General features: G+C 37.9%; 2 protein-coding genes and 1 pseudogene across 2 annotated transcripts; 2 read left to right on the top strand and 1 right to left on the bottom strand.

The window, feature by feature from the left end:
• The first annotated feature begins 6,746 nt into the window (after positions 1 to 6,746).
• LOC141717671 (nucleobase-ascorbate transporter 6-like) lies at positions 6,747 to 12,827 on the top strand (annotated as a pseudogene).
• A 2,849-nt stretch (positions 12,828 to 15,676) lies between these two features.
• LOC141717670 (uncharacterized) lies at positions 15,677 to 16,797 on the top strand. Its single transcript, XM_074519843.1, has 3 exons — positions 15,677 to 16,108; positions 16,294 to 16,421; positions 16,522 to 16,797. Exons 1-3 carry the CDS (start codon positions 15,850 to 15,852, stop codon positions 16,633 to 16,635), a joined length of 501 nt encoding a protein of 166 aa, XP_074375944.1. The 5' UTR covers positions 15,677 to 15,849; the 3' UTR covers positions 16,636 to 16,797.
• Positions 16,798 to 17,303: 506 nt separating this feature from the next.
• LOC141717669 (LIM domain-containing protein WLIM1-like) lies at positions 17,304 to 20,238 on the bottom strand. The gene is made up of 5 exons (XM_074519842.1): positions 19,886 to 20,238; positions 18,420 to 18,516; positions 18,298 to 18,335; positions 18,094 to 18,183; positions 17,304 to 17,943 (listed from the first exon to the last, which is right to left on the bottom strand). Exons 1-5 carry the CDS (start codon positions 20,021 to 20,023, stop codon positions 17,602 to 17,604), a joined length of 705 nt encoding a protein of 234 aa, XP_074375943.1. The 5' UTR covers positions 20,024 to 20,238; the 3' UTR covers positions 17,304 to 17,601.
• Between the last annotated feature and the right edge of the window lie 2,407 nt (positions 20,239 to 22,645).

Raw genomic sequence — 22,645 nt, 5'->3', positions numbered from 1 at the left:
GCAAAAGCTAATCGAATTAAGGCACGCCCTTGAACTAATAAGTAAATAAAAAATCACGAAGGCGTTACTGATAAGAAAAAGTACGTGTTATTTGCACTATGTTCATTATGACTGATGTTGCTACAGGGCGCGCCCTTTGATATCAGAGCTTATTTATTTAGCATATTCGTGGGTGTTTTCTTTGATCTCGAAGTTGTTATCGTCCCTTTTATCGTAGACTTGGATATGAGGGCGCGCCATCATGAAAATATGAGTCATATTTTTATAAATGGCCAAGGGAAAAATCAAAGTGCCTTAACAAATTTTAATGCATATGGGGAAAGATAAAATTAACGTCGAGCCATACATGCAAAAGTAAAAGGGTAGCAGAAAGATAAGTCATACAACTTTGCACAACATCAAAAGAGGGTTGGCTCCTCAGAAGTATTTAAAATTTAAATTAAAATGAATCAAGGTGCGCCCTGAGACCGGTCTGTTGGAGGAATAGATTGAAGAGGAACAGTGGGATCAGCTTCAGGCGGGCCCTTGGGGACTTCCTCTTGTGGCGGGCCCTCACCTTCTTCTTTCTCCTCCAGCCCAAGTTCTATCCTCCTTGCCTTGATTTCAGCAGCATGCTCCTTTTTAAATTCCACCATCTCAGCAACAGTCTCTTCCCCAAACTTCTCAAAGGTATAATCAGGGTCATTGGCCACAAAACCAACCCTGTAGAAGTGGAAGTCATTGGCAAATGCCTCATCAGTCATTTCCCTCTTCTCATCAAGCCATCCCAGTTTTTGCTGCTCCTCTAGATACTCAATCCTCAAGTTGGCTGCACCAAGCTCAGTATGGAGAGAGGTAGCCTTTTTGTTGGCAATCTCTAGCTGAGAAGTGAGATTGGCCAGCTCATCCTTGAGGAAGGAAATCTCAGAATCCTTGGCCTTGATATCCTTAGCGTGCAAAAAGTCCTTGTCCTTGAGGGTGTTTCTCAGAATGTTGTTGTCACCCTGCAACCTCTCTAGGCGCGCCCCCTCTTCAAGTAGCTTATCCACCACTCAAGTGGAGTGGATGAACAATTGGCAAAATGCCTTTATAGAAGCACGAGCAGCATATCCCAAATCCATGGCTTGCCACTGTTCCACTTCTTCATCCGAAACATGAAGGGCACCCATGGGGCCAAGAGCGTTCAAGGCAGCAGAAGAGCCAGAAGGCGCGCCCTTGGTTCTATGCCTCTTAGGCGCGCCCTGTTTCTCTGTAAGATCAAATATGGGCCTTTTTGGAACATGTGTTGTTTGAGGAATGGGAACAGAAGTTGGAATGGAGGCATGTGCTGCAGGAGCATCTTTCTTTGACTTGGGCCTAGGTTTGTCACTAGGGCGCGCCCCAAAAGATTTGGGGATTCTTGGAGGAGCCATTTCTGCATAAAACACAGAACATGTTAATTGAACGTGATATTTAAATGTGCTGAACAGAGTAATAAATAAAGGCAATTGATAAAGATAACATTGATAAACATATAAAAAGTGCTACGCCCAGAGTAGGAGGGCGCGCCCTAAAGGGCGGAAAGATCGACCACGTGAACATGTATTTATATCTAGCAAGCCAATACAGAAGCTGACAGAAAAGAAGCTAAGACGCGCCAATCGTAGAGGGCGCGCCTTTAGGTTCCACAGTTAATGAACCTGAAGGATCTTGACCTTGTAAGGAGCCATCCTCTGTCTCTTCTTCTTCTTCTTCTTCGACTTCTTCTTCACTGTCTAAGTCGACGACACGAGAAACAGGAGCACCCTTCCTAAATTTTACATATTTACACTTCATTCCTACTTGGTCAGAAAGAATTCCTACTCGCATCAAGTTGGTCCGGGTGACTAAGGTTTTTAAGTTCCACCTGTCAGTAGCCACTCTAAGGAGGGCTTCAGCTCGTTTTTTGGGCTCGCCCTTAAGAGGTTTGGCCGCTGGTCTGTCTGAAAAAGTATAAGGATGAGAAAAGAAAGAAAAAACATAGAAATAACGCAAGGAAAAGAAAGAAAGGGCGCACCCTTACTTGGTGACTTGTTAAATCTTATCCTTATTCTGGGAACGTCGTACAGGTAAAAGAAGTTTTCCTTCCAACCTTTCTTATGGCTAAGCTTGCCAGAGGAAAAACCCTTCTTGTTGTGCTGCTTGTCTACCACCAAATAGTAGTACCCGTGGTCAGACTTTCTTAGATTGAAAAAATAAGCAACTTCAGCCATTGACGGCTGGGGGAAACCCAAGTCCGTATAAAGGATGAAGAGAGCCAGGATAAACTTGTAGCTGTTGGGAGAAAGTTGGAGTGGTGCCACGTTGTATAGTTCTATCACTTCCCTAAGATAGGGATGTAAGGGCGCGCCTATACCCAAAGATACCAGCTTAGGGCTCGTTACCATTCTAGGAATCTTAAAGTTTCTCCCATAATTGAAGATATGGGGCCGCATCATGCTTAAAGGGCGCACCCATATGCCCTCCATATCATAAAAATCCATGAGCCATCCCAGTTGCTCATCTGAACAAGCTGAGGACAGGCCCACACAGAAAAGCTTCTCATGCTCCTTCCTGAAACGTTTCTTCACAGCTTCATTGCACAGTTCGAATTCCTCCCAATCAAAGTCTAATTCACTGTCAGAAACTTCCCAGTGTTGGAAGGGGATTGGAGAAGGTTCAGGGGAGGTGGAAAATTGGAAGAAGTCCTCGTCAAAGAAATTTTTTTTCGTCACGTAGAGGTGACACACTTACTTCAGGCGCGCCCTCAGGGACAGGAGAAGTAGGCGCACCCTCTGTTTGTTGAGGAGATGGGCTTGGGGATACAACCCTGTAGGATACTTTAGAAGGTCCTGCACCTACGTTGACACCCCTCTCAACACCCCTATACCTATCGGCATTCAAACTCTCGAACCAGTCATCATCATCCAGTTCTGTCCTATCTGGGGCTAGGGATCTGTCCTTTTGGACCAGCTTCTGCTTCCCCTGTCTACGGGACAAAGGAATGTTGTCCGTAGAAGAACTATCTGAGGAATCTGCCATCAAAATACCCTTTTTTGAATCTTGAAGAAGGCGCGCCACCCGGTTCAGAAATTCAGGAGTATGGTGGGCGTTTGGGGGTTGAGGATCGAAGTAAGTGTTGGGAGGCGAATAGATCCCCAAATTTGTGAGGAAATTCTTGAAAGGGTGAAAAGGAGAGGACGCACCCTCGTCTTCCAGCTGTCAAGAAAACCAAAAGAAATTTTGAGGGCGCGCCCTATGCGAAAGAATGAGATATGAAAGTGTAAAGGAAACAGGAAAAATAGGTGGAAGGTGTAAGAGAAGAGTATTTCCTATGATCTATGTCAACTCCTTCTTAAAGGCAAGCCATCTCATAAGAAGGCGCGCCATAAAAAAATCCTAGCCTATTAGTAGGGATATGTTTTATTATAACAGGCGCGCCCTATTATGGTCATGTACAAATTATAAGGAGCTAAAGGTAGGGCGCGTCCTAAGTCGCTGGTGAATTCTAAAGGCACAGGTGGTTATGTGAAGATTATAAATAACGATTGAAATTCTCAAAAACATAAATTTAAAAGTTAGACCCCAACGATTTCAGATCTAAAGCAACAAAATTTAAAATTACAGATATACATACACAGATACATTCATCATTTTATGTATATCATCAAGAACAGAAAAGGAAGATAAAAAGGTAACATGACATGCAATGTGATTTACTTAACGAAATTCAGAAATACGAGAAGCCAGTCGTACCTTTTCGAATGGAGAAGAAGTTGACTGGAAGAGAATTGAAGAGTGGTAACAGAGAAGGCTGGTTCTGAGCCAAACAATACCGCTGGGTTTGGAGCCTTTGGGAAGAAAGAGAAAGTAAGAAAAAGGGGGGAGAGTAAAAGTAAAAGAAAAAATGACTGATTGTGACTAGTATTTATAGTAAAAAAAAATGACAGCTGTTAAATCAGTCACATCAATTGTGAATCCCTAATAATAAGGGGAACTGCTTTTAAACCGTTTGAACTTCTAGGACGCGCCCTATTGGAGGCACGCCTTATTTGATTATTATGAAATCATTGAAACTTTAAAAAAAAAATTGGAAGGCACGCCCTGTTCAGGGCGCACCCTGTAAAAAGTATTGTAAGATTTGTTTATACAGATTTTAATAAAGGTGAAGAAAAATTCCAATCCCATTTTCAATAGCATATGGAATTTGGAGGGTAGTTGTTATGCCCAAAAATTGGTATAAACAATATTCAGATTAAGATTAATAAAATGAGCAGAATTGAAGAGGAGGCGCCTGGAATCTAGGAAAAGATAAGATTGACCTTCCACAAATAGAAGGCGCGCCCTAAGATTGCACCCCATTGATTAAGTAGTTGATTAACAGTTGTGGTTATCATGTCTTAAAGGCGCACCCTCAAACATGATGGAGGAGGCGCGCCCAATTATTGAAAAGGAGGATATGAATTCTCTGTCCTGTGGTGAGCCTTAGGGCGTGCCCTAGGTAAGGAAGGCTCGTTGGAAGGATTACTCGGACATGATTGCCTTGACAGACCCACACTTTGGCTTGGACAGAATTAGAGCAAGCCCTAACGATAAATAATTTAGGGCGCGCCCTATGATGTAGAATGACATAGGAAGAGATCAAAGGCTGATGACACAGGGCAGCGCCAACATACGGGAATGTTTGGGCGCGCCCTTAACTTCTACTTGACATGTGAATGCAACTTTGACATGCTACTTGGATGAACTCTCTGGAAGATTCAAGGAAGATGGAGAATGTTATTACTAACCTATTTGATGCAGGTACTCTATTGAAGAACTCCTTCCTGTAGCATATCTACAAGAAATGTGGTGTCCGTGGTCAGAGACCTCTAGGGGTATGCCTGGACTGCATGCCTCCTCCTGTAGTCAATGGGTGCCCTCATTGGGGATGTGGGGTGAAATCTGGTGTGTGCTTTGGGAGCTCTGTCTCTGTAGTCAACGGGTGTCCTCGTTGGGAGACTTCGGAGTATCCTGCACTTTGCACCCGAAAGCTTGAGATCACTTGTCCTGTAATCTGGTAGGGGCTCCTTATCGGGGGACAAAGATGCGTCCAACATTTGGGGTGAACCACGGCTATACCTGCGTCCGTGGATTAGAGAAACAGCTGGTAGCAGAGGGTTATCCTTGGCCAGGGAGATGCCTCATCCGCGAAGTCTCGAAGCCGCGGACGAACCTTTGGCCTTTGTGGTTGGGCCTCATCGGCGGACATTCCTAAAGTTAGTAGAAGACGGTTTCCAGTGGGTTTCTTACCTGGGCCTCGGGATAAGAAATCTAAGCCCATCAGGTTTCTTGTTCCACAAGAACTACGTGGGTTTGATCCCCTATAAATAGGGGTACGTAGACAAATTCGTAAGAGGTCAGAAGCGAGAGCGCAAATGAGTCATCGCTAACCTAAGCAATCTCAGCCCCCCAATAATTATCACCACCGAACACTGTTCATCTTTTCCGACGAATACTGTTCATCTTTTCCGACGAATACCGTTCGTCAAATCCACCTGGTACTGTTCACGTTTCCGACAAAGAACCGCTGTCACAGATCTTATTTCCGGCCACGAACCTCAAATTTTATTATTACCAAAATCCTCCGTCAACACTAATCTAAGTATGTAACTTTCACATATTTCGCAACTTTTTTTGCCTAACATGTATGTTTAACATTTAAGTTCATGAAAATACAGTATTAAAAAAAAGTTCATGAAAATACACGACATTACCATGTCTATATCTCATTAATATCACGAATGAAAATATCGCTTGCAATCGGATTATAAAAACAAATAAGCTACAGATAAATTTACGGGGGACAAATGGACATTTCTGATCTCTTTGGTCAATTCAATTTTTTAGCTTGGTATGTGAATGAAGATTCCAATTTCAATCCAGTCATGTGCTTTAAAATAAATAAAGTATTTTCCCAAAATGTTGACATGAAATTTGATTAGAAATACTACCGTCAGATATTATAAGTAATGAATCTCAAATCCATTACCAAAAACATTCTCATATAATATAACGTGACCTCAAATTTTAATTTACGAACGTATGCATAATATTTCATTTTTAGGGAAATTTTTTAATCTATACATGAAATTTTTTTCGGGGACTCCACAATTTTTGTGTAATTCTTTTTGATGCGACATTGTAATTGATATTTTTTAATAATATAAAATCATATAGTATGTATTTCTCCATAAATAACTTGTCATGCGCGTGCATTCTTATTTTAAAAAAATCCGTCAATTTCCTGCTTGAATTACATGTATATATCGTGTCATTTTACAACATGTAACATATGTGACCGTAAGTAATAATTGCAACAATAAATGACGATACTGTCACGGAAGTTCTGTTATAGAAATTGGTCGATTTTTCAAAAATCGTCGATAAATTGCTCAAGAATCGGTTAAAAATATTTGTCCGATTTAACCGATTTCCGATAAATCGCTGATTAATTCATTTAATTTTTTAAAAATTGTCCGATAAAATGTAAATCGCTATCTCAACCGAAAAGTTCCGATTTCCCAAATCTGTAACACCACATTAACTGATATTTACATGACAAGTTTTAAAGCAAGCACAAGCAGTACCTTAATACCAAAACGACATCGTTTAGGTTCCTGTATATTCCCGCAAACATTCATCTCAAATTCATGAGCCTGTACCTATAAAATACTCCAAGATATAAACAAAGGGTCCAGTGGAGCGTTACTTAACGGAACTATATTAAATCTAGTTCAAAACCGAAGAAAATAAGTCACAACATTAAATCAACGTGGTCTGCTAATTGGTAGAGAGTTTTACTGTATTAAATTGCACAGACAGAGAGAGATGAGAGAGATGAGAGAGATGAGAGAGAGATTGAGAGAGAGATTGTGAGAGAGAGGTGTTTGTAAGTTAGAATTAAATAGTAATAAGTTGTACTAGTACCTGTCTGCTTCTCTGTACCTATCTTTCTCCACATTTGGCCTCAATCAAACCATTTCATTCTATTTATACTAATTTGCTACTAGCCCCCCCTTTTTAGCTCACTTTGTTCATTTCTTTCTCCACAACTTTTCATATAACATGTATCTCGAGGTGGGGTCTCTTTTGATTTGATGCAATTACATAAGCTCTCAACCCCACTTGATCTTGCTTCTCAAACGTTGTTTTTCAGGTACTTCTGCTCTCTTCTTACCCTCTTCTCCTTCTAGTTTAGATTCATTGTCCTCTGTTTAGTCTCTCTCTCTCTCTCTCTCTCTCTCTCTCTCTCTCTCTCCTCTCTCTCTCTCTCTCTCTCTCTCTCTCTCTCTCTCTCTCTCTCTCTCTCTCTCTCTCTCTCTCTCTCTCTCTCTCTCTCTTTCCCTCTCTCCCTCTCTCCCTCTCTCACAATGGCACTGCATTTTTGGGTTCTCATTGCTTGAAGTTGGTAAAATTTGGGATCTATTTATATTTTTTTGGGTTCCAGAAGGGCTGAGAGAGATTTTTGTGAATTTTAATTTTGGGTTTTTTTAGTAATTTTTTGACATTGTATTTATGTAGCTGTTGGTGTGCATTTGCAGTGAAATAGAGAGGAAATGGCTGGAGGTGGAGCAGGACCAGCAAAGTCAGAAGAGCCAGCGCCACATCCCCCGAAAGATCAGCTGCCTAATGTGTCTTACTGCATTACTAGTCCTCCTCCTTGGCGTGCGTTGTTTCTACTATTAATTTAATTTTTGGTTTTATACTTAATTATGTTTTTGTTTAAGCTTCATTTTGTGTTTGTTTGGATTATTTATCTATGGTTGGTTTGGATTGGGAATTACTTGTGTTAGTGCTGAGATTAGACTTGCGTATCTAGGTTTAACAATTTTTATTTGCATTCCTTTTGTTGATTGCTATGAGTTTTTGGATGTATCAAATTGTTAAGATATTCCACCTGTGTCCCTAATTTTAGTTTGAAGTTTTATGCAATGTAGATTATTTTATTGCTATGGTTATAGAAGAAATCGTTAACTGTTCTCTAAGCAGAAATGAAAATATCGGAAAAAATTTCCACCGTTAAAGAAAAATAAGATAAAACCCAAATTTGGAGACAATTTCTGAACTGAAAAAAATTGTGTACAAGGATGATTCGGAGACTTTCCGAGGATAACAGATGAGAATAACGGATGGGGCCTGGTGTTCTTGTCAATTAACTCAAGTGGATATTGTTGATAGTTTTGTGCGGTGTCTTGAAATTGGGTGTACATTAGCAGATAAGTCCTTGGTGATCTACTATAAGTGTGTTGACCTTGTACAAGATTCTACAGTGTCTCATTTTTGGTGTCATATATGTTGTGTTTGTGTCTTGGTGAATGTTACACGAGGAGGTCCATATATGTTTCTTATCTAGCGAGGTACATTACAGGCTTACCAATATCTCTAAAATTTGCAATTTCGTTCTGTTATTCATGAACCACTCTGGGTTAGATATCTTGGAAGTTGTTCTTTTCTGTGCTATTAGTTAAATCTTCACTATTCGCAGAAAATCTTCTCTATTTTTTCATAAATGCATTACTGGGATTAACCGCTGATGTTTTTTTTGGATGTTTGTAATGCAGCTGAGGCTATCCTGTTAGGCTTCCAACATTTTATTGTAATGCTTGGTACAACAGTTATCATACCCACAGCTCTTGTTCCTCAAATGGGAGGAGGAAATGTGAGTCATATGAATAAACTATATACTTGATTTTTTATGTTTGTTTCTTCAGTCACAATGTTCTGAACTTGTAATGATGATGTGTACTGTTTGTACAGGAGGAGAAAGCGAAAGTGGTTCAAACCTTACTCTTTGTTGCTGGATTAAACACATTGCTACAAACTTCGTTCGGAAGTAGATTACCTGCTGTTATCGGAGGATCATACACCTTTGTTGCTCCTACTATATCAATTATCCTGTCTAACCGATGGAATGACCAGGATCCTGTGGAGGTTGGTGAAGTTATTCTTTACTCCCTAATCTGTAGATTCTGAACTTTTCCTAATATAGATTAATTCTGGAAGTTCCCCCCCCCCACCTTTAAGTGTACTAGTAAAATGTATCTAACTAATCTATCATGTATCCTTGTTAAATTTGCAAGCAATATTCTTCGATAGTTTCATTGCTTTTCTTTCATGCAAAAAAATAATGTGGTTTATTGTTAGATAATTGAAATATGATTAATTTTTTTAATGCATGCTCAGAAATTCAAGAAGATAATGCGGGCAATCCAGGGAGCACTTATGGTTGCTTCAGTGCTTCAAATAGTCCTAGGTTTCAGTGGCCTCTGGCGTAACATCACCAGGTGACTGCAGTTGTCAGTATGTTTATATTTAATTCTGTTGTATGCTTTACCAAATTATCTGTATTTTATAACATATCATCTCCAGTTTGTATTTGAAACATTTTATCTCTGAAGTGACCCCATGTAGAATCACTTAAAGGGCCACTTGATTTTACTTTTTTTTTGTTTGCTTTTAATTAAATTTTAATTTTCCTATGTATTTTCAGGCTTTTAAGTCCTCTATCAGCGGTACCTTTGGTTGCGCTTGCTGGCTTTGGTCTATATGAATTTGGTTTTCCTGGTGTAAGTATAGAAGCATATTTATGCACATACACGTGTGTGTGTGTGTGTTATTCTTTCTCTCTTTCACACCCAACAGATCTGAACTTTGCACTTGTGTTTCAGGTTGCCAAGTGTGTTGAAATTGGATTGCCACACCTAATCATTTTACTGATTTTCTCTCAGGTGATTTCACCTCATGACACAATGCGATTATTTAAACTTGTCCCTTAGAGTACTACTATTGTTTGAAAAACAATTATTATTTCACCTGTTTCGATAATCTTTTTAGATATAACTGGTCACACCCGTGTTCTGTGGTTTGTAATTTGCAGTATTTGCCCCATATTTTTCGCCCGGGGAAAAACATCTTTGATCGTTTTGCTGTTTTGTTTTCGGTGGTGATTGTATGGGTTTATGCTTACATACTTACAGTCAGCGGAGCCTATAAACATAAGTCACCCACTACACAAAGTAGCTGTCGTACAGACCGTGCAGGACTTATAAGTGGAGCACCATGGTAAGAATCCTTAAGGAATTACCTGATCAGATTCTCTTCATAAAGTGGATATGCTATTGTTACTTTCTGACATAGTGAAAGTTTCATTTTCAAGATTTTTTGCATAAGCACTTTGCAGTCCCCCACCCCTCCCCCCGCCCCCTCCTAGCTGTGACAAGTAGTGCTGTGTTACACATGGCACTTTACTGCAATAGTATGAACATAGGTTAATTTCAAATTTGAAAACCAAGCTGGGATGTCTATTATATGAAACTCAAAGACAGAGTTTTTGTTTTCTCTGATATAAAACTGTACATTTGTTGCACGATGACATGGGTAATTTTGAATCCTTATTATTGTTTGGAGTTTTTCATCTGCAGGATAAGAGTTCCATATCCATTTCAATGGGGAACACCATCATTTGGTGCGGGTGAAGCCTTTGCCATGATGATGGCTTCATTTGTTGCTCTTGTGGAGGTTAGTTGTTTTTTGGGCAAACTTAACTGCTTACACACCCATTTTGCCTTCGGCAAGGCTAGGATCCTCGACTCTCTGTAAGGGGAGTGAGGATGACACCGGTAAAGCAAGAGAGGTCTGGCCTTTTCCCTTCTCGGTCGACCAAACTTAATGATCGGTAGTTGAGGAGTATCACATATGCAGTTATCTTTATAGTCAGCAATGTTATTAATTATTGATTAGAGAAATTCTTCGTAACCTTTAAAAGTTGATAGTTCATACCAAATCTATATATGCAATGAAAGGTTAAATGCCTACAGACTTTCTTCCGTCAGTCATATTATTTACCTCTCTTAAAATCTTTCCAACACATGTTTTCTCAATGACGTATTTGTAAAGAAAATGTCTGTTTACTTTGCAATAGCTATACTAAATTTGAAAGGAAAATATGAGAAGCACAGGCAGTTTGAAAAGTTTAAATTTAATCATTGCCTTTTCACATTAATTCTCTGAATAGTGATTTGTTTCTGCTTTTAAAATTCTAATAACGGCATTTGCAGTCTACTGGAGGCTTTATTGCGGTGTCACGATATGCTAGTGCAACTCCCTTGCCACCTTCTATTCTCGGCCGTGGTGTGGGCTGGCAGGTAACTCATCTTCTGTGACTCATACATCCACATAGGCAACATAGATTCTTATAGGCTTATAGCAATGGTCCTCAGCTACATTAACATAATTCGCACCTTTTAAATCTATGTACAAACAGCAAAGTGTTTAAATGCACTGGATAAACATCAATTTTTTAACATAAAACCCTCCATTAATGTTAGTCATATAGTTATACAAAATTTGGGTAATTTACGATTTGATTAAGCATCTTTTGTTTTTCAAGCCTGATGAGGGTTTTATCATTTTGCTTGTGGACAGACTGAACATATTTTGCACACGCACAAACTATCTGCTACTTTTTGGTACTACTTAGTATGTGAATTAAATTAGTAAGAATGTTAATTTGATTGAGTTTGTTTATGTTTTAGGGAATTGGCATCCTGTTGTCCGGCTTATTTGGAACGGTGAATGGATCCTCAGTTTCCATGTAAGGCAAAATTTATTCTGTTAGAAAGGAAAAATTCTAGATAAATATATTCACATATTTATCTGGAGCCGTTCCTATTCTAAAAGTGTTGCTGGATGACCACCTGTATATTGATTGATTGTGCTCACGGGTCTTCTAATTGTCCCTACTATTGGTTTCTGTGCAGTGAAAATGCTGGCTTGTTGGCATTAACTCGCGTAGGAAGTAGAAGAGTTGTACAGATATCTGCTGGCTTTATGATCTTCTTTTCCGTATTGGGTATGTAATATTTTGCGCTTGAATGCTTGAACTCAAACTACATGATCTCCTTTCCGTGTGTATCTTTCAGCTTTCCCAATCATATTTACAAAATCCCTTCTGCAGGAAAATTCGGAGCTTTATTTGGCCTCTATTCCAACACCAATATTTGCTGCATTGTACTGTCTTTTCTTTGCTTATGTCGGTATGTTTGAACAAAGTGAATAGTGGATGAACAAAGATCATAACACTAAAGGTCGTATTTTTCTGTACAAACATCAGATTTTGACTTGCTGTTCATTTCTGTGCAGGCGCTGCTGGTTTAAGTTTCCTTCAATTCTGCAACCTTAACAGCTTCCGCACAAAGTTCATACTTGGATTCTCAGTTTTTATGGGCTTCTCTATTCCTCAGTACTTCAATGAGTACACTGCAATAAAAGGTTTTGGCCCTGTCCATACGTCTGGCAGATGGGTAAGCCCCCTTACGTTGAGTTGTGATTCTCTCATGTGGTATCAGTTGTGTATCGAATTATAGAGTTACTGATTCAAATATCTTATCTTCATACTTCCTTGCAGTTCAATGACATTGTGAATGTGCCCTTCTCATCAGAAGCCTTTGTTGCTGGCATTTTAGCAGTTTTCCTAGACAACACATTGCATAAGAAGGATAGTCAAATCAGGAAAGATAGAGGCAAGCATTGGTGGGACAAGTTTCGATCTTTCAAGACAGATTCAAGAAGTGAGGAATTCTATTCACTGCCCTTCAATCTCAACAAACATTTCCCATCTGTGTGATTAACAAGACACTTATGTTGGATTTTCTTCTGACCGGTTAAATCTGAATCCCTTCACTAGCTCCTCAAAGCTTTTTTTGAGACCAGTATACTACCCTTATGCTGCTCTTCATGTATCTAATATCTCAAAGTAGTATGAATATATTCACAAATTTAATAGCAATTTGCTTAGCATAATTAGTCATCATTTTATTGCTGTAAATTTTTGGCGGATCATGTAGCTCTAAAGTAGGAAGAAGCATGCTTGCTACTGCTTTAACTGTTTCAAACTTGTTAGAGAGTGACTATTATTCAAATTACTAGCCTTGTGCATCTATTTTGGGATGGGGTACTTCAGTCACCCACAAATTATTCGAACACACACAGGTCAGTTATGATCATTTTAGGTCTAGGCATAATCGATCCCCTACGCCTCCTATTTTGCTACTCTCTCGGTCCCAAGTTAATTGTACCTCTTTTATTTGACACGTATAAATGCATTAAAAAAATAGCTCAAGGACCGCTATTTTGGGACGGAGTGAGTAATCATGTGTATTCATATGAATCCTTAATTGTTCATTTAAAAGAGTTTGAATCAAAAGAGTTCTTGCACCTATAGGCTGTTGCTTTTCTCATCTCCCCATCTTGCTCTCACCTCGCAAATGACTCAGCGAGCATGACAAGTGTTAAATGGTCCAAAATGTCACTTTTGAAAATAATGACCCAAAATGTCATTTCATAACGGTACTTCATCTTACGTTTTGTTTTTTTAATGCAAAACGGTACATAGTGTGCCGTTTTGGTAATTTATTTTTAATTTTTGTGCCGTTTTGGTACTTTATTTTTTATTTTTTTATAATGTGCAAAACAGTAGTTGAAGTAGCGTTTTGGCTCAAAACGGTATATCATATAGCGTTTTGTACCAAAACGGTACTTTATCTACCGTTTTGTGCATAAAAAAAATTCAAAATGCTAAAACGTTACACGAAGTACCATTTTATTTCTTTTGCATAAACGTTACACGATGTACCGTTTTGAAGTGATATTTAGAATCATTTTTAATCCCCAAATGACATTTAGGACCACCACTCTGAATATTCTAATATTCTAGTATGCCAATAAATTACAGTAACCTTCACAGTTCCACAACTTTGGCTAAATTTTTTTGTTGTCAAGAAATTAACCTTATATGTACGAAGGAATAAAAGCACTAGTACTTTAAACTCTCTCTCTCCCTCTCTCCCACATGTACAGTATACATATATTATATGGGTAGGTTATAGAATTATTGGGGTAAGAAAGATGGAAAAAGTGAGAAAAGGGCACAGGGAAGGGGAAAGAAAGGTGAGAAGAATATATGGTGCAGATTCCAGACAATAATAAGGAGTTTCTTCTGTCTTTATTTGAGGACAGAAAAACCAAACATATGATTCCTTTCCCCCCCCCCCCCACTTTATGTTTCCTCCTCTTTTCAGCTTTGAAATGAAACCACTTCTCCCCTCAATTGTTTAATTATTTATTCACTCGATTATTCTTCATTTCCCAATTTAACACAACCAATGAATCATATGTGTTTTAGAAGCATGCATCAAATCTTTGACAATACATGCATCATTTATTGCACCAACTTTTTATTCGGTCCATCCTGGAAATAACACTTTGTTTGCCCATATCTATACCTGTGATTTTCAAATGCAACCACTGTGTATCGCGTTAAATAGCAAATCTTATTTACGAAAAATTATTTTGTCGAGTCTGCAATCGTAACATTCTTATAGATAGTTATTGCTTTTTATTCGTATTTCCGAATTTTCGCATATATCAATTGTTTTCCCACTTTTGTCAAATTATTACAGAAAAACGATTATTATTCGATTATCGAATATCCTTGGTGACCACTAGGCCTACAAGGCCAGGTTTGAGAACACAACATTTTACACTTGCATCAGTAAAGTTGAGACAACGCAGGGCAAAGGTGAATGAGTAGCCAAAATTTCACACGCGACATTCACTTATTACTGTTTGCTGTCCCATTCCTAAACCGAATATTTACATCATAATTTGTTTTACAATATTGATGCACTAAAGCAAGTGACGAGAGAGCATGAGCATGCCTCTTTTTTTGTAAAATATTAGTAATTTTTTCTGATGAATAAATATCCACTAAATTTCATGCTCGCGTGGTTGTTCCGATAAAGAGGCAACGAGACAGTGGTGGCCATCAATCAGCAGCAGTGAAAATGTAATGCTAAACAGCTCAGCTTGCTTGGGTTCTACAATTTAAACCTAAACAATATGTATTTCACTTTTTCAAATTTGCTGCATCTGTGTAAGCATACATACAGCTTTGGGTTTAAAAAAGTTATTACAAGTCACTGACAGGAAATGATATACAGACAAATCAAATTAAAACATCTTACTATAATCTAATCGGAAGATTATATGCCACACCCGTCGAATTGTTAGGAAGAACCTTTAAATACGTTTATGATTAGATATTTACGAACAGTTTAGAACCAGACCTTAAATACTGTTTATCATTAGATATCTACGACCAACTCAGAACGAACCTTAATACGTTTATGATTAGATATTTACGACCAACTCAGAATTCGGAATCAAATAATCAAATTTCATCAATTATCCATGGTAGTCGAAACTTAATGTTTTTATACTAATTTTTAAGGAAAAAAATTTCAGTTCAGGCGAGACATCAGCTTGTTAGCTCATTTCTAGTTCCGCCACTTTTTTGGACATACGATGTCATAGATATTTACAATCCACGTTTTTTTCGTAACTGTTGTCTTGCATTCCGGTGTAATCGTTTAGTAATATCATGATTTTTGAACGCGTTAATTAATAAATCGACAAATATATCGAAAACATACCTCATAATAGATGCATTTGGAAGTTGTTAGTAATGACATTCATGTAGCATTTGTTTTGATACGAGAATCTAAACAAGATAAATTTGGGCGTGACCAATGGGGTCCCTAAGAAAGTATATGCTGGAACTACATACAACATGTGTTTGAGTTGGTGGCTATAGCCTATAAAGAGGAGTCATTTGCAAATAATACTGCAGTCTTACCTAGTTCTCTCCAAACCCTGTTCTCAAATCATTCTTATAAATCTTGTGTTGCTCATCATCAGCATTGGCTGCAGTACTAGTAGCCTCTAAACCATCCAACCCGACCCGCGTTCACCCCTACTACTACATTCAAAGTAATGGGGAACTGTCAAGCCATTGATAATGCAAGTATAGCAATACAACATCCTTCTGGTAGAGTTGACAAGCTTTACTCCTCTGTCCCTGCTTCTCAGATTATTAAGTTGAATCCTTCTCATTATGTTGCTCTCCTCCTCACCACCACCACCACCGCGGTTTCCACCACGGGTGGACCTCTTCGTATTACTCGTATCAAACTTCTCAGACCGACTGATACTCTTCTCCTTGGCCACACTTACAGACTCATCAGTGCTCAAGGTACACATTTTTTTACAATTATGATTTATTTTTTCCTTTGGCTTGTTTTTGTTAAGTAACCAGGTCCGTCTAAAACCTTAATGTGGTAGAGGAATGCCCAAACATGATCTTATACTCATTAACAGTTTTATGGTTATTTAGAGTTTATTATTGAGATATTAATGGAACTCTTGCTGATTTTGCAGAGGTTATGAAGGAATTGTTGGCAAAAAAACATGCAAAGATACAGAAGAAGCAATCAGAAGAATTAAAATCCGGAAAAAATGAGAAGCCAAGTTTAGATTTTGAATGCCAGAAAATAACGAAACAACAGGTTGGTGTTGGTATTATTGTTTTCCAAGTACTTATTTGCAAGATTATGATTTTTTTTCCTGAAGTTAGCTAAAAAAGCATATACTATTGGTTCTCTGCAGGTGATTAAAACTGATAGGCATCGACCAAGAAAATGTTCATCGACAAATCCTGCAACTGCAAGATCAAGAGGATGGCATCCATCACTCAACAGCATCTCTGAATCTAGCAGCTGATCGAGTTAATTTGCTGGTCATCGAAAACCTGTGAAATCAGTACCAAAAACCTGTACATGTGAGCTATTCGCGGTTAAAATGATCTTTTCTACCAGGTTCAAATGATTCAGATTTGTAAGATTACATGACCTTATCATTTATCAATGCCTAAAATTGATTGAACTACTGAAGTGTTGTGTATACTAGCAAAGATTTGCATCCATCTTATCTGCTTCTAGGTTTTTAAGGAGTTTTAAGTTTGTCTAGAAGATAATTGTAACTGCACGAGTGTTGAAATAATTTCATCAGTTCCGGCTAAATATTCCTTATAAACCCCAACACCTCTTGGTGTAGCGGTATCTCCCTCGCTCCCAGGGGTGTCGAGGGTTTGAACATTGTCAAAGACAAGGAGGGTGCGTGTGTATGTAACTATCAAACAAAAAATATTCCTTATAAAAAAATTGGAAACATGGATGTGTTTGCAAACAAATATCATATGAATCCATTCATCCAATGGCTATTATTGTAACAATAGTGACTACTCAAACAAATGCCAGATGATGTTCAAATCAATTTAGAGCAGTTTCATTGTGCAACTAACATCCAGCCATATTGTTTCTCCTTGATAAATAATCGTTGATATCTAAACAAATTCATCCGCGGTACATAAAGACTAACCAAAACTTAAATTTAACACAGCCACAGTAACTCTTTCAGTTCAACCTTCAGTATACTTGGGTAAAAAAGAACCTTAAAATTATTCAAAAATCACGCAGAATATATTACAAAGCTCACCACTCAACAATTGAAATTTGAAAGAACACTCCTATATTGTAAATCATCTATGATAACGTAACACCGGAAAAATGGTAATTGAAGAAAAAACACCTTTTTTACTTGTACACACCAAAAATTGCACAAGGCTCTGGCTCAGATGTCCACTTCCATGAACTCGAGATAATATCTTGGTAGATGCAAGTACTATGATCAGGTTGTTGTGTTCTCAGTCACCTCTTTTACTTCATCATGTTTGACCACATCCGTGTCTTGATCCTGTTTGTCCACTTCTTTAACTGGATCCTGTCTGACAACCTCTTTAACTTGATCCTGTTTGATCACCTCTTTAATTTGATCCTGTTCGAGCACCTCTTTAATTATATCTTGTTTAACAAGTTGGCTGAAGTTTCCTTTTGCCTTGAAGAGCTGTGAGTGATGATGCCTGCAATAAATTTGATGCTCGTGAGCAACAAAATTTGACGGACTTATAAAACATCCTCCATGGCTGCACTTAAAACAAGCCTTATGGTATGCAGTGCCATCAATCGCCACCTGCAGTAAGAGTGAAGAACCATCGGAATATTTAGGAAATAGCGCATCAATTTTGAGACCATAAAGATTTTTATTTTTTTGAAAGACCAGTATTTGGGAAAGTTTTTATTTAATTATGTCTCTCATGCCTTCAGAGTTCACACGTTATACCTTTTCAATAGGGTAAACAGTTCTGTTGCAAGCAACACACTTTTCCTGAGTTCCTCCAAACATCCGCGAGATTCTACTGTTAGTTTGACCCTGTGAAAAACAACATTATCAATCTAAAATTTTGAGTTAAACTTCATGAAAAACCTCAAATATATGCAAATTATTGTGCAAATTTGAGAAATAGAGGTAAGACTAGATGACTACCTGATCTGCAGATCTGTCAACTCTTGTTTTTGAAGTTCCTAGGGAAGTAAAAAATATTAAAGGCGAATTCAGAACATGACATACTAATGGAAATACATAAATGTATACAAAACAGAACAAACCTTCAAAACTCTTATCTAAGCTGCCTGTCATCTTAAACAATTGATCAAAGTGAGGTTTGCAGTATAGCACACCCTCAAATGAGGAATAATTAAAAAGCTGCAAAGAAAATGCGGCAATATGATGAGGATAAAGTGGGTAAAACCGTGGAACTATACTAAAGAATGGTTAAAGTTTAAATGGAACCCAGCATAGTTAAATTTGTTACTTTGGTATATCACCACTGAACCGAGCTGAATCATCTAAGTAATGGAATAGATAGAGTAATACATGGAAAACGTGAACAGTTACTATAGAAAATAAAAACCAAATATGGTATTCCAATATGCACTAAGATAAGCTTCCAATCCTGATAATGTCGCCATAATTAGAAATACTATGCACAAAGATTTTAATTTGGAAAAAGCTGTAGGAAAGCTACAACAAATTAAAATTCATCCATTTATAGATTGGAAAACTCTATCATCCAATATGATGTGAAAACTAGGGTTTAAAGGAAGCTTTAGTCCTTCAGTGCTTGAAAAAAAAGGGTACTCGGACCATTTACATGTCGCACACACAGTGATTGTCTGATTGACATTGGAAGTCCAATGACATGGCGTGACTTTCTAGGTTAACTACTTTGTGAAACACTTGACGGCATTGAGATAGCTGAACAAGATAGTCCTTCAATTGATACCAAAGCGGCAGAGCATACAAAAGAGGTGGACCACGATGTGCTAGAATGAGGTTACTTGAGGATAATAATTAAGGGAACAATAAAAGAGAGAATTTGTTTTTCACAGCTTAAGACAGGAGATTCACATATATAGCCATCAGCCGCAGTGCATTTAACTCTTAAGCCATCTTACTACGAGGTCTGAAGCATCACATATTAGGCTAAGAGGATAGGATGAACCTCCCTTGTGAAATACCTAAGGTCTGGCCCGTCACTCCACAATATGTAGTAACATCCGGAAACATCTTAACTTGGGATGTTAGGTGACTGATACCAATGAAGGGGCCTGGGTGATCTACCCAACGCTTTACTAGATAATAGATGTTACTCTTATAACCTCTCTCAGTATGGTACTCTACTAATCTCTGCCTTTATCAGCAAGCTCAGATTAGGCATATTATGTGGATGCATAAGAATTGTAAATTGGCAACCTAAATCATAGTCAAACTATCGATATTGTGCATCATTTTAATAATCTATGTATCCCTCATCCATATCAATTATCAAGTATCAAGGTATACAATTACTTAATCAAATCTATGAAACCTTATAGATTCTTATAAGTCAATCCATCACCTAAACAAATCTCAAAAATTCAAAATAAATCAAAATGCACCCAAGATCAAGACTACTTTACACAATTATTGAATGAGCAAAACTACATTAAAAAAAACACAGTTAACATGAAAAACATTGATCATAACATATATGGTGTGTGTGTGTTAAAAGAAGAGGGTATGATCAAATGACCTTAAGGGTACCCTTGCAGTGGTGACATCTAAAACAAGACTTGTGATACACTTTGTTATCAGCAGTGAGTTCATCCATGACATACACAGTCTTCTCACATGCCTTGCACTTTTGTGTTGTCCCTGAAAACCTGGCCATGATCACTTTCTTCAATTTACAACTTCAAGACTCAACCAAAACTGATCAAAATGCAATTTTTTTGACAGAAACAGAATTTTCTTGAAAAATGAAAATGGGGTTACTGGGGTTGGCAGAAAGAACACAGGTGGAGAAATGATTGAATGAATAGAATAGTCAGAATAGTGTAGCAGGCGTTAGCAGCATTTGCTCTGTCTGTCTCCTTTTTTATTATTCTATTTTGACTAATGCTTCCAAATTTTAGCTGTCCTTTTTATTCTAAACTCCTTTACTTTCTCCTGTTCACTTTAAATGCTCGTACCCCATCAACCATGATTACGATCTTACATATTTCGGAAATTGAATTTAACCGGTGATATACCGATTTGTAATTTTTAGGACGGTTTTTGACAAATTGGATAATTTTTAGACAATTTGATGAATTGATTAAATATTTTTAATCAATTAAGAACGATTTATCAGTAATTTTTTAAAAATAAGCCAATTTATAAAACAGAGACTGCAACCTATATATTCACATAATTGATGTTGAATCTTTTTGAACATTTAAGGTTTAGACAAACCGATATTTTATCATACCGCAAGAGCCTATATCTCTGTAATTGTTTATAAAAATTTTTGGGCTTTTTTGAACAATACCGAAGATTAAAACCATTTTTGCAAAAAACACTATCATTTTTAAAAAAATATCACAAAAATACTTTTTTATTTGCAAAAATAATATTTTTAATTTTTTTTTTGCAAAATACGATTTTTTGCAACTTAATTCAACTAGATGCAAATTTTGACAAATTTCTGCAACTCCATGCAAACCCGCGCAACAAAAAAAAACTCGATTCTAACTCGAGATGCACAAAAGGCCGGGCCAGAGATGCACAAAAGGCCGGGCCCGAAAATCTGGCCCGACCCGATCCGGTCAAAACCCGGTCAAGCCCGACCCGGTCAAAGCCCAGCCCGGTCCCGGCCCGGGCTTAGGACCTTGACGGGCTTTATTTTTAGGCAAAGCCCGACCCGGCCCGACCCGGTTAAAAGTCCGTGCTTCGGCCCGGCCCGGCCCGGCCCGATTAAAAGCCCAAAAAAGCCTGGTTAAAATCTGATTATTCTAATATATTTTCTTATATATTTATGAATCACATTTACTATAAATATAAATAATAATTTAAACACATATATATTTACATATTTGTGCTTAATAATATTATTTATATACTTCATTGCATAAATAATGAAAGAAGATATAGTAAATACACTATATATATTTGGATAATAATGATAAAACATATTATTCTATAAACATGTTTATTTTTTGCCGAACTTAAATGTTTTCAACGAAGTAATGTTTTCATCAAATATTCCATGTAAACTAATACATTTTTACGACGATCTAGTTGCTAACATGTGTAGTCTTCGGAATCTCTAATAAAACTTGATCCAATTTAAATTAGAAAAAACCCGGTCCGATCCGATCCGACCCGAAAAAAAGCCCGGTTAGGCCCGCCTCAAGGGCCCAAACCGGGCTCTGATATTTTCGGAAAGCCAGGCCCGACCTGGTCAAAGTCAAAGCCCGAAAAGCCCGGCCCGGTCAAAGCCCGAGCTTTTTAAGGGCCGGTCAAAACCCGGTCCGGTGAGTCTTTTGTGCAACTCTATGATTTCTGCCTGTTGTACATCACAGTCTCCATTCATACAACATACTCATTGCAGTTGCTTGCACCCCAAACTCCGATACGCTCACTTTTTCCCACACCGGCCTATTTTTGCACCTCCAGAGGTTCCAACAAACCATTAGAATCAGAGCCAACGTATCCCCTGAACAATTTTTTGACAACCGATGAATGGTTTCTGTTACAGTACCCTCATACCCCATCATACTAACCTCTTTTAATCCCACATTTGTCCATACCGCTTTTGTAAACGAATAATCAAATAGGACATGAATTGCATCTTCATGTTTTATTAGGACATTTAATATTAATTTGGACACGCTTCATAACCAGAGCTACAACAGTTGGCAAACGACCACGACATACTCGCCAACTAAAGTTAATCACCTTTCCTGGTAATTCTAATTTCCACATTTTCTTCTATAAAGATGCATGTATCCATTGATAAACACCTTGCACTGCTCTATAACAACTTTTGACAGAAAATTTACCTAATTTCTCCAAGTGTCAAAGCCATGAGTCTTTCTGGTTTTGAGTTGGAATAGGAATACTCTTGATCAACTGCACATTGTTCTCATTAAAGATGTCCTGCAGCACCTCATCATCCCCGCGTTTGCTTCCAGTCGATATTAAATTAACCACCAATATATGTTCAAGTTTCTGAGGCATTACAGTAGTCTAAAATCCATTATTATTCCCTGGAAACCATGGTATATGCCACACGTTGGTCTGCTCTCCATCCCCTATCTTTCTCCTACTTTCTTGTCTTACAACCTCCTGTGCTGCAAGAATACTTCGCCACATATATGATGGGTTTGTTCCTAGCTTGGCATGCAAAATATCACAATAAGGGAAGTATTTTGCTTTCATAATACTTGACACCAATGAAATTCTGATGATTTAGTAGCCTCCAACCTTGCTTTGCTAACATAGCAATGCTAAACTTACTTAATTCTTTAAA

The sequence above is a fragment of the Apium graveolens genome, chromosome 4 (genome assembly GCF_009905375.1).
Source record: "Apium graveolens cultivar Ventura chromosome 4, ASM990537v1, whole genome shotgun sequence".
In the NCBI taxonomy this organism is placed as follows: domain Eukaryota; kingdom Viridiplantae; phylum Streptophyta; class Magnoliopsida; order Apiales; family Apiaceae; genus Apium; species Apium graveolens.
Note: the sequence above shows the minus strand (reverse complement) of the source record. Positions and strands in the feature narration are given on the sequence as shown.

Bases quoted from the DNA above. Each gene is read 5' to 3' on its own strand.
- LOC141717670 (XM_074519843.1), top strand. From the start codon at position 15,850: ATGGGGAACTGTCAAGCCATTGATAATGCAAGTATAGCAATACAACAT. The intron at 16,109-16,293 runs GTACACATTTTT...CTGATTTTGCAG, and splicing joins CAGACTCATCAGTGCTCAAG to AGGTTATGAAGGAATTGTTG. The intron at 16,422-16,521 runs GTTGGTGTTGGT...GGTTCTCTGCAG, and splicing joins AGAAAATAACGAAACAACAG to GTGATTAAAACTGATAGGCA.
- LOC141717669 (XM_074519842.1), bottom strand. From the start codon at position 20,023: ATGGCCAGGTTTTCAGGGACAACACAAAAGTGCAAGGCATGTGAGAAG. The intron at 18,336-18,419 runs GTTTGTTCTGTT...TTACTTCCCTAG, and splicing joins CTTAGATAAGAGTTTTGAAG to GAACTTCAAAAACAAGAGTT. The intron at 17,944-18,093 runs GTATAACGTGTG...CTCTTACTGCAG, and splicing joins CTGTTTACCCTATTGAAAAG to GTGGCGATTGATGGCACTGC.